Source organism: Taudactylus pleione, unplaced genomic scaffold, assembly GCF_031769625.1.
Source record: "Taudactylus pleione unplaced genomic scaffold, aTauple2 ptg000276l, whole genome shotgun sequence".
NCBI lineage: Eukaryota > Metazoa > Chordata > Amphibia > Anura > Myobatrachidae > Taudactylus > Taudactylus pleione.
In genome coordinates, this window is record NW_028284678.1 from 12,446,350 (window position 1) to 12,458,993 (window position 12,644).

At 40.1% G+C, this 12,644-nt stretch overlaps 1 protein-coding gene across 6 annotated transcripts in view; it reads left to right on the forward strand.

Moving 5' to 3' along the window:
* Positions 1-12,644, forward strand: part of TIAM1 (TIAM Rac1 associated GEF 1) — a 317,485-nt gene that overhangs the window by 240,392 nt on the left and 64,449 nt on the right. For all 6 annotated transcript variants that reach the window (XM_088481651.1, XM_088481650.1, XM_088481655.1 and 3 more), the window contains 3 exons: positions 4,918-5,022; positions 7,104-7,182; positions 10,338-10,424. In XM_088481651.1, coding sequence (XP_088337777.1) covers positions 4,918-5,022; positions 7,104-7,182; positions 10,338-10,424 — 271 coding nt within the window. The remainder of the gene's footprint in view (positions 1-4,917; positions 5,023-7,103; positions 7,183-10,337; positions 10,425-12,644) is intronic.

Consider the following 12,644-nt stretch of genomic DNA (forward strand, 5'->3'; position numbering starts at 1 on the left):
GAGGTTCTGTCCAGCTGCTCGTACCAGTGTTCCTGCCAGCTGGTTGCTTCTTCACTTCTTGCCCTTAAGAAGGTCATTAGCTGGGCCAGAATATATATGCCAGCATGCCCTGGGACTTGTAGTACTGGGGAGCTTGCATCAGCCTGGTATATCTGGTATAGTGACATACACTATTTATCATTCCGCTGTGCCTCTTCCAGAACATTTGTTTTTCATTTTCTCCAGACCAAGTTACAAATAGCTTTACTTTGTCCTTGTTGGAATAATAATTGTGTAACCAAGCTGTCTTTCGGGCTGATGTTGTTGCCCTGTGACTGTATTTTACAGTATGCTTTAATGCAGAATATGAAGATGGTTTGAATAGATTAGGTTTTCCTAAGACGTTACGCCATGCTGCTTCCAAAGTTTTGCACTGAAGTCTTTAAACTTGTCCGTGGTTCTGTGTGGGGACGGCCGGGTCCAGCATTGGAGCAGAGTTCATAGCGGAATGGGCCAAGGCTCTGGATCTGGAACTCTCCTTCAGTAGCCGCCACCCTCCATACTGGATTCTTAAATACAATATTAATATTCTCAGGGGTCAATTCAATTAAGAGCAGTGGAGGCTCCAGAGATGGGGCTGCAGAACAGTTCAAAATTCAAATAGGGGAACCACACTAACTGACATTTCACACGCTGCCAAACATCACTGGCTGGGACTCGCTGGCAGTTGGTGTGACTCCCCTATTTGAATTTTGGACTGTACTGCAGCCCCACCCCTGGAGCCGCCACTGATTAGGAGCAAGTTGGGTCCTGCGAGCCCTCCTTTAGGAGGTGGAAATTATGTGGGGCAGGTATGTGCAGGCAGAAATTATGTGGGACAGGTATGTGGAGGCGGAAATTATGTTGGGCAGGTATGTGGAGGCGGAAATTATGTGGGGCAGGTATGTGGAGACGGAAATTATGTGGGGCAGGTATGTGGAGGCGGAAATTATGTGGGGCAGGTATGTGCAGGCAGAAATTATGTGGGGCAGGTATGTGCAGGCAGAAATTATGTGGGGCAGGTATGTGCAGGCAGAAATTATGTGGGGCAGGCATGTGCAGGCAGAAATTATGTGGGGCAGGCAGAAATTATGTGGGGCAGGTATGTGGAGGCGGAAATTATGTGGGGCAGGTAGGCGGAGGCAGAAATTATGTGGGGCAGGTATGTGGAGACGGAAATTATGTGGAGACGGAAATTATGTGGGGCAGGTATGTGGAGGCGGAAATTATGTGGGGCAGGTATGTGGAGGCGGAAATTATGTGGGGCAGGTATGTGGAGGCGGAAATTATGTGGAGGCGGAAATTATGTGGGGCAGGTATGTGGAGGCGGAAATTATGTGGGGCAGGTATGTGGAGGCGGAAATTATGTGGGGCAGGTATGTGGAGGCGGAAATTATGTGGGGTAGGTATGAGGAGATGTTGTATTGATGGGAGATGAGTTTTTGAACTTGTAGATGGGAGCTAACAGTGTTTTTTCCCACTTTTTACAAACATGTTTAAAAATACTGAAAATCATTTTACAGACATTTTTCTGTACCACAAAATACTGGAAACATTTTAATTTGCTGGAAAAACACACTAGCTGGCTATCATTTTCCACCATTAATAAAAAGCAAATGCAAAAATCGGCCATTTGACACTTTTGAAGAACCTGCAGTACTATTGTTATGGTCACTATTGGCCTTCTATATGGTCATTGTATCTCAGTTTCCACTCTTTTGGGGCCCATGATGGTTTCCCCTCTTTTGTATGCACTTCTCCCAGGTCACATTTTGTAAAAAAAAAAAGTTGTTGCGAGTCCTGAGAACCAGCGTTTCTAATTGAATCTCACATTTCTCGTGTACACTTTACTCACACAATGTATGCGAGATTCATGATTCAAAATGGCTCGTAATTGAATTGACCCCCTAAATGTAGTATACATATACATTTAATATAAAAATCTTAAAAGGAACGCTTGAATAATCATTATCTCTGGAATAATGGTATGATTAAGGGCTGGAGCAGGGGTGGGGTGCCTGGAGCAGACTGGAGCTCAGAGTCTCTTGTGGCCCTGGAGCCGGAGATAGGCTAATGAAGCCAATCCGGAACTGGAGCTGGCAGACCCAGAGCACAGCCCACACAGTTCTCTGTTTTCTGGGAAAAGCTTCCTGACGTTCGCAGGATAAATGGTCCCAGAGTTATCTCAGAGGCGTCGTCTCGTATATACTCAGCATTGACTGCAGAAAAGCACTTAAGAACCCATGTAGTTACCCTTTTTATTCTGTTCCTTTTTTTTCCCCCATACAAATAACGAAAAACAATTATCGGATTAGTTGCTGTGGGTTTTTTGTCCTCTTCTATTTTCATCTTCTAGTGTTTATGCAAATTTTTATATATTTTTTTTTCAATTGTCATTTTAATGGGCAACGTAATTCCAATTGCCGTGCGTCTGCACAAGTCACTCGGCCTTACAATAGAGAAGCATTGATAATTTTCCTGTGGGTGCCCCTGATAAGGTGCAGAGTCCCAATGTGAAGTTATGGTCGCAATGTGCTGCCCTTACGAGCGTTTCTATGCTGTTCCGATGGCGTATTGAATTGCCCCTTTAGAGTTACTGTAAGCCTTTGAACAATTAATGTTTTAGTGTTACTGTTATGTGATGTGTAAACTTTTTTTTTATCAAACATAAGTCTCCATTTTGTTAATTTAACAATATTATATAAACTTCATATAATAAAACGGCACACTTCACTTTGAGATCTGAATTCACCTGAAAGGTTTTATCCAAAATATATTAAAACAATAATTTTCAAATCATTTCATAAAGTGACAATTTGCTGTTTATATCTGTATGTTACTGTAAAACATTCTGTAATGTCTATGAAGTATTGATTTGTTTACCAAATTGCTTAAGCAAGGCTGCCCCCTGGTGGATTATAGTCTAACCCTCGTGTGGAGTAGGTGGATTTTGTAAATCATGAAATAAAAACATTAAAAAAAATACACTCTCCAAAAGAAAGACAATTCTGTCATTTTACTAATAAACTGTTAATATGACTGATCATAATTGTCCTACTGTAGCAAAGTGGATTATTAAAGTATAGGAGAAATTAGGGAATCTCTTGCCCTTTGATTGGAAATGATCTGGACCATTGTCAAACTGATGTTTTACCTGAAAACGTAGGTGTAAAAGTCCCCTGAATAGCTCAGTTCATTGGACATTGTGTCCCCCATGTCTAACTGAAACCTGTAATGATCCAGATAAGCAGATAAATAAAAGTGAGTTAATGCATGTGGTGCACATGGGACCACTGATTTACAGTATAATAAAATTTATAAACTTTATATCATATGAAGACTTTATTCATACTGTCATGAATTATAATATTAATGTATTATATATCAGTGGTCCCATGCATGCATGAGCTAACTTTGTTTCAATCTGGTTGAGTATATTATTTTGAGTTCAGTGGTAGCACCCTATAATAATAAAACCCAAGATACTGATTATCCATAATATTGTCAATTTTGGAAGGGACTTAAAATAAGAAAAACACATACTGTATGAGCACAGATAGTACTAGTTGTGGGATATCATCTTTTCCTTCTGTGCCAATCCAGCAATGATCCGGATTAGGACACAGTGTAGATGATCACTATGAGCATATTGCATTTTTTTCCTGCAGATTACATTTAGGGGCATATTCATTTGGGAGTATATTATCCAAAGTCTCGCACTGCAGGGTTTTCTTGCAGGTGTGAGATTTTTGGTATTTAATTAAGGCTTTATTTTTTTCACGCAACACTTTTTTTTTTTTTTTAGCACCTTCAGAGCAATTCCAATTTTTCCTGAAATTGTTATTTTAAGGAAAAAAATTTTGTTACTTGCTTCTGAACACCTTGGATACTCCCTAATGTCTAATTAAGCAATTTGAAGTTTCCAATTATCTTAATTAGTCCAATATTTGCATGTCACTGTCTGTTGTTAAAACCTATAATGACATCATATGATCTCAAAATCAATTTCTTAGTTAAGTTACGCACCATAATTTCAATGAAAGCAATTACTTAATATAAAAAAATTAAAATTATATATATATATATATATTTATATATATATATATTTTTTTTTTTTAATATATATTTATTTTTTTACATTTTTATTTTTAATTGGTCTAAAATTATCCCCAAATAGTCATTTTTTTTCTATTTTTTTTTTGCGTTCTTTGTTTTATTAGTTTGTAATAAAATGAAAAAAGTTTGCTTTGTATAATTTATTTTTTTTACTAAAAAAAATAAATAAAAATGCACAAATCAAGAACAATTTATTTTTCTTTGGGACAGCAATGACCATTTTTGCGTTTACCCAATTTTATTATTTTTTTGGGGAGTGGATGATAGACTTCCCCATTTTTATTTTTTTATTACATTTCACACGGGTTTCATGTAAATAAAAAAATGTGCAATTTTTTATTTTTAATTGAATGGCACGGCTATCGGGTGCATGCATAGCCCTGGTATTTGAAAAGTCGTCATGATGCCCATTTAATTTTTTGCGGGTAATTGAATATGCCTCGAAGAGCACTAACTATACCTATTATTTGGAATCTTAGCAGCTGATGCAGTTGAAGTACTATGCCAGTTTGTGGAGTATATCTTGCATGATTTTGCATTACGCCTGCTCCTAAAGGGAACTCAAGCATATGCGACTATGCAGTTCCACGCTTTTTGAACGTTTCCCACTGATTTTTTTGGACCTACTGCAGGGCAGGAGGGAGCACACACTGGCTTCAGTAATGCACATATTAATGCAAATACGACACTAGTGGATGGGAGGGCTAAATTTAGGGACAATGTGATTTAATGTAATGATATCTGGGAGATATCAGTCCTCAGCACTTTTTACATTTCTTGCAGACACATCAGTTAGACTATACCGCACACTATCTTCGCTTGAAGTTCCTATGTGACAGCCAACAGCAGCATTACATCCCCAGACCCGAGGAGGAGATCTACGATCTGGTAAATACTATTGTCCTTTCCATTTATTTTCGTACTTATCATCTGATACAGATCAGTAACGCTTAACGCTGGATCCAGACATCATACTTGCAGGACTGGGTGATTCCCAGAGATGAGGCACCTAAAGGTTTAACATAAAACTTTAGTGCTAAGTTGCTTTGTAATGAAATGCTGCTATACCTACTCTCAAATTGTATGTATCAATAATTCATTTAGAAAAGTTATTTAATTTTAAGTTAATGCATCTGCAGCATCTGTGGTCGGAGCTGTCAATCACCGTACGTATAGCAAAGAACTGCAAGTGATTGACAGTTACCTCTGCTCAGGCCATCACATGATGCAATGTGGAATAAATAGTAATTAAAAAAAAAAAAAAAGGGCAGCATTCCTCATTTTCATTCATAGTCTTCAACAAATTTGTATTTTTTGTAACCTACGTTTTACAACAACATTCTTTTGAGCCGTTGATGGTGGGTAATAAACTTGTATCTGCTGTTCTTTGCACCTGTTCCTTTGCTTGGTTTTCGTTGCTTGTTTGCTCACCTGCCCTCCCGCATCAGGTTTACGTATATGTCACGGCTGAATCCTGTTAGAGATGTGTGACACATTACAGCAAACAGTGGATCACAATGGATAAAGCCATATGCACTGTATTATTGGATGATCTGCAGAAGTTATTGTAATCTTAAACTGTGTTGCTTGGAAGAACGAACATTAATCCTTTGAACAGTTATCTAAGAAAATGACTTTAGTGCAGTTCTCATACAAATCTTAAGGGGCCTATCCATTAGCAGATAACTTTGAGCGATATATCGTTCAGTCATTCAATTTATCTGTCATGGATAGGCCCTGAACGATGACTGATGCGCACTGCTGCGACCGACAAATTGTGTCTTTCGTCTCTCTACAACATGTTGGTCAATTATCGCTGACAGATATTAGAAATATCTGTCAGTTTATAAGCGGTGAACGACGAACGATATTTTTAATGAACATTAATAGAAACATAAAAAAAATTCCTCTCCCTGAATGATGTCATGCAATATCGTTCGTCGTTCGCAAAAATCTGTCATTTACATGACAGATATCTGTCACCACAGCCCCAGGAGTTTTCAAGGGATAAATCTTTTGTCTTTCATCGTAGAGAAAGATCTGCTAATGGATAGGGCCCCTTTACTCTCTCAAAGAAATAAGAGGTATTTATGAAAGCAGCTATCATTGTGGTCAGGCAGCCATGTTGCAGCTTGAACCAATATTTGTGAGTAATGCAGCCTATTGACTCACCATACGGTATCACTGGCAGGAAATGATGTCACTGCTTCCTAGTAATTCCTGAAGCTCTGTTAGATGGGATACTGCTAGCTCCGTTGGAAATGAGCCTCATAGTTAATCCAAATGGCATCAGCGTTCTCTCTGGGCCTGTAGACATGCTGAGATTTAATTAAAAGCAGCCTAATTAGCTTTTAAAATCATTTCTTATTGCTTTACAAAAATGCACTAATACTTAAGTTGATTAATCTTGAATGAGGCACTTGATACAGTGAAGTGAGAATACTTCTGCTGTAATGGATACAGTGACAGGAAAAATATGTAAAGGCAAACTTCACTACCTATCCTAAGCAACATTATGTGTCTGCTGCTTACCTCAGTAGTTCTCCCTTGTTTTAGTTACAGCACTGGCTCTGGGCCGCCATGGACAGCCAACTTTTTAATGTAGGTCTATTCCACGTAATTGGCTGATTTGTCCTTTAGAGCAAACCCCCTCAGCAGCCAATCACAATGCAGAGCCGTTACATGTATAATATTAGGTAGGTTTGGTTGGTAACTTTATATTTTGTGGTTCTACAGAAATTTGATTCAAATGTGGATTCAAAAATACACACAATAACCATTTGAGTAGAGTAATCCACTTTAAATAGGATGCAGCTATCCAGCAGACGTTATTCCAGCATTCCCTGACAGCTACTTAAATAGAAATACTGATTACTAGAGGATGCTGACAAATCTGTGTTTTACCCAGCTCAAAATGGGAGAGAAAGTTAGTTAAACCACTAAACTTCCCTTTGTATGCGATTTTTCAGCTCTATAAAGAAATTGAAATCTGTCCAAGGGTCATCCGCTACATTCAGCTTGAAAAGACCATTCTTTGTGAAAACTTTGGTAAGTTTTTAAAAGACCATTTCACTAATTTATGAATGTATTACATATTGCACTGTATTTACTGTATATACCAATAACTGCCTTTATCTACTTATATACTGTATACAAGTGGTTCCCAAACTTTTATGAAACACGGCGCCCTAGACTTCCAGCATTGTTCTCACGGCACCCTAAGCCAAAAGTTTTTGTTGTTGAGAAATTCAGAAAAAAATGTAGTGCAGTAGTAAATTGTGCTGACCTGTCATCCTTAGGCTCAGTTATGTGGTGGGGGACAGGTTTGCGCTTCTGTTTGTCCACATACTTACATTACATTGACCATAAATATTTTGATTTGGTGCTGGACCACCAACCTGAAGCACCCCTGCAAATGTCCCGAGGCACCCCAGGGTGCCGCAGCGCACAGTTTGGGAACCACTGCTGTATACTATTATTATTACTAATTTTCTCTTTCCTTCTGGTCAGTCTGCCTACCTTCTGCAATGATCACTGGGAGTTATCAGGGCTTTGGCTCTTACGGGTGCCATATTCTCGTAGCTCTAATGGTGCATACACACGATCAGATTTTTCCTTCAGATATGAACGATAACGATTTAAAAATCGTTCAGTCGTTCATATCTGAAGGAAAATCGTTCATATCTGACATGCCTGAACGATGGACGATCAACGATGCGCGTTCCCGATGGTCAGATAACGATTTCTGATATCTGATGTGTTTGCAGTCAGACTTGGACGATTCCATTCATTTTAATGCAGTCAAAAATCGTTCAATCGTTCAATCGTTCAAATCGTTCAAAACTTTGGTAAAATCGTTCAAATCGTTCAAATCGTTTAATCGTTCAATCGTTCATCTGACAAGTCTGACAAATCTGACCGTGTGTACGCTCCATAACACGTAGGGATTAATTTTACTGCAGCCTGTACACCCAATTGTGCAGTGTGGTAGAAAACATTGGTGCATTATTTTAATCAATGAGAATATAGGAGGTTAAATTCTGTATGATATGTTACTACCTGTGTTATTTAATGTGAAGAAAAATGAATCTGTGTTCGTACATGTATAAGAGAGATTTAGCCACAGTGACATTATTCCGATTGTACCAATGTGATAATTTGTGTCAGACGCTAGAAAATTAAGAACAAAATTCAGTGAAAAAATAAATAAATGGCGCCACAATGTAAATGTAATCACAAACGCTAGAAGTGATTAGAACCAATGGGATTCATCCCCATACCTTTTACAAAAATGATGCTAAACGCTTGTGTTATGTTGCCATTATAGGTAAAGGGCCTTAATCTGGCATTACAATGAAGGGACACTGTAATAGGGAATGGGATATAAAAATACTAGAAAACTGGTACAGTTAATGTAGGTCGTCATTGGAATCACTCTTGGTGCTAGGAATAAATGAAGTACATCACTGCCATCTAGTGGATGCTGTGCTAACAACCATACTTGTTGGGGCGGACTCACTTGTTACAATTGGTAACTTGAAAGAGTCACAGATCCCATACGCCCCAACATTTGGGAGTTCAGAATCAGGCCTGGGCGTGGCACTGTCCCAAAAATGGCAACTCTTACACTTCCTCCCGTAATTTCACTTTGAGTAGTGAAAATCGGCCATGTGGAGGACCATGTTTTTGTAACAAAAGTTTAGTTTCCATAAAACCGTTAACAACAGATGGCTTACTTTCAGTACTTTACTGGGGCCTGTGTCTTGTCCTCCATGTCTTCTGCCCATAAAGTCATAGGGGCCGATGCAAGGTTGATGCAGGTCAGCTGTAATAGCTCAGGCACTGTGTGCATGTATATTTGCACGTATTCAGATTTGTAGGCATCTTTGCTGCCGGCCGTCTTTGTGTATACACTTTGTTTTATATTAGTCATCAGCGGTAGTGATCACTTACACCACTGATATGCTTGGTTCAAAAGATATGTCTAAAAAAAACCAGGCGTATTTAAGCGTATGCACAACTCAGCATCGATCGCATTTTCATCTACATTCCTTAGGCTACGATACCACCCACTTATGTCCCTTCAGTGGCAAATGAAGATGTGACTGACCAACTCCCGTCCTCTGGAATCCCCCAGCTCTCCTCAGCCTTCTACACAGGCCTCGACCAGTAGACCGAGGGTTGACTCCATGTTGTCCCAGGCCCTACGTCTAGCCAGTCAGCACGAGATGCCTGGCACTAGTGAGCTCACAGCCGAGCGGCGTAGCTTCTTTTTTTTCTCTAGAATGTAGGTCTTCTTCACAAAGCAATGAGACAAATGCGCTTCACGAGACTGCACTGATTAATTTGATATGCGACACCTGTATATCTGTGTGCGATGGAAGTCTGAATCTGCACAACGGAACTTGTTGTGAAAAAAGCTGCGTCCGTATACAGATTGAAACTCATTCGCACGCAGATGTACAAGTGGCACATATCCAATTAATCTGCGCAATCTCATGAAGCGGTTTTGTCGCATTGTCTTGCGACTAAGTCATCCATTCGAGCAAAAAAGACGCTCAAAGCAAGCCGAGTCTCACTGGAACTGGTGCAGGGAGAGATGGGCTGTTTGGTGCGACTGCGGCAATAGTGTGTATTAGGACGCATCTGTATACAAGCTAGGTTTTCTTTATTATGAACACACACACAGATGTGTCCTCATACATCTAGTCTCGATAAGCCACGCAACACTTCGTATACAGATTCAGAGACTCAGTCGCACACAGATATCTTTTGAAAGGATAAAGAATTATATAGAGCCGAATTCACTGAACGTTACAGATTGTTCATTTTGTGCGATTGTAGGGAATTTATATCTTGCTTGCTCCCCCCCTTCCCCGTTTCCCCATTATTTTACAAGACGGTGCCATTCACAAGGCTAGAGCAGCACTTTTCATAATAATAATAGAAAAATTATTAGAAAGCAACTTTGTTGTATAGGTAAGAGAGATGCAGCACGGAGTGAATACTGATATGTGCTATAACCCGTGAAATGATGAAGCTAGTCAGTAGCAGGGACCTAATATATTTGCCTGTATGCATGGAAGCAGGCACTCGTATTGGGCTACATCGTCTGATTCATTTTTATATCGCTAGTACTTTTTATTTAGTGGTCTGTGGGGATATTAGGAAATTGACGTTGAATGTTTTGTTCTCGGCCCTAGGGTTCTCTCTCAGTTCTGTGGAAGAAGAAGGCAGACATCATCTATACGTCAATAAAGTGAAAGAGTCGGGCTTGGCGGTCAAGAGGGGTAAGTAGTGTCAGGGAAGAAAAATGTCTCTAACCACAAAAAGCCATGCCTATCAGACCTCCCACAGATCCAGCAGGTTTTCCCCATACAGCAGAATCAGATCTGCTAATCTTTTCTTACATGCCCATTAAACTTACCACACATGCCATCCTGGCATACCTGTATGCTTTCAATCAGTATTCCCTGTGTGCTCATTAGACCTTTGCACTTGCCCCTTACATGACCATCAGTACCTCCTGTGTGCTCATTAGACCTTTGCACTTGCCCCTTACATGGCCATCAGTACTCCCTGTGTGCTCATTAGACCTTTGCAGTTGCCCCTTACATGGCCATCAGACCTCCCCCATATGCATTATCACACATTCCCTACTTACCTGTACAGCTGAAGACCACAGACTCCAGTGCAGAGACTGTAGGGGATACTGCACAATGTGGTGTTGGTTGCAATGAATTACCTCCCTGCATTGTGTGGATGAGTTCTTGTGACAGGGAAGTAAGCTTATTCTCTGTTTTATTCCAAAGCTGAGAATAAGTCCTATTAGAGCAACCGGTTGGCGAGCAATCTGCCCCTTTCAGCACCTGCAGCTGGGACGCTTATTTACAAGTTCATAGAGCCACAGGTTGGCCACTGCAGTATTAGATATTTAGGGGTCTATTTACTAAGCTGTGTTAGGAGATAAGGTACCAGACAATCTGCTCCTAACTGCCATGTCACAGGCTGTGTTTGAAAAATGGCAGTTAGGAGCTGATTGGCTGGTACATTATCACCGTTTACTTTATCTCCTAACACAGCTTAGTAAATAGACACCTTAGTCATCTATCATCAAATTTTAGTTATATGGCATCACAGACTTTGCGCTGCTGAGCAGCGTAATATAGATGATACATGTTATAATGTTGCCATTTAAGCAAAATGGTGCAGGTCACTGGCACTTTTTTCAAAATTTTGCATCTTAGTTTGCAAATAGTTTACTAGGAACTTAGAATTAGTGTTTTCACACAGCTAAGTTGCAAAGTCTTTGGTGTGATATATGCGGCTATCTAGCGCCATGTGGGAATAGGTATATCTACTTCTATATAACGGAGTGTAGTGGCAGGAGGGACGTATACATCTACTTCTAGATAACGGAGTGTAGTGACAGGAGGGACGTATTCATCTACTTCTAGATAACGGAGTGCAGTGACAGGAGGGACGTATTCATCTACTTCTAGATAACGGAGTGCAGTGACAGGAGGGACGTAGTTTTCTACTTCTAGATAGGGGAATGCAGTGACATGAGGGACGTATACATCTACTTCTAGATATGGGAGTGTAGTGACAGGAGGGACGTATACATCTACTTCTATATAACGGAGTGTAGTGACATGAGGGATGTATACATCTACTTCTATATAACGGAGTGTAGTGACATGAGGGACGTATACATCTACTTCTAGATAATGGAGTGTAGTGACAGGAGGGATGTATACATCTACTTCTAGAGAGGGGAATGTAGTGACATTAGGGACATATACATCTACTTCTAGAAAGGGGAATGCAGTGACAGGAGGGACGTATACATCTACTTCTATATAACGGAGTGTAGTGATATGAGGGATGTATACATATGCTTCTAGATAATGGAGTGTAGTGACAGGAGGGACGTATACATCTACTTCTAGATAGGGGAATGCAGTGACATGAGTGACGTATACATCTTCTAGATAGGGGAATGCAGTGACATGAGAGACGTATACATCTTCTAGATAGGGGAATGCAGTGACATGAGGGACGTATACATCTTCTAGATAGGGGAATGTAGCGTCATGAGGGACGTATACATCTACTTCTAGATAGGGGAGTGTAGTGACAGGAGGGACGTATACATCTACTTCTAGATAGGGGAATGCAGTGACATGAGTGACGTATACATCTTCTAGATGGGGGAATGCAGTGACATGAGGGACGTATACATCTACTTCTATATAACGGAGTGTAGTGACATGAGGGACGTATACATCTACTTCTAGATAGGGGAGTGCAGTGACATGAGGGACGTATACATATACTTCTAGATAATGGAGTATAATGACAGGAGGGACGTATACATCTACTTCTAGTTAGGGGAGTGCAGTGACATGAGGGACGTATACATATACTTCTAGATAACGGAGTATAATGACAGGAGGGACGTATACATCTACTTCTAGAGAGGGGAATGTAGTGACATGAGGGACATA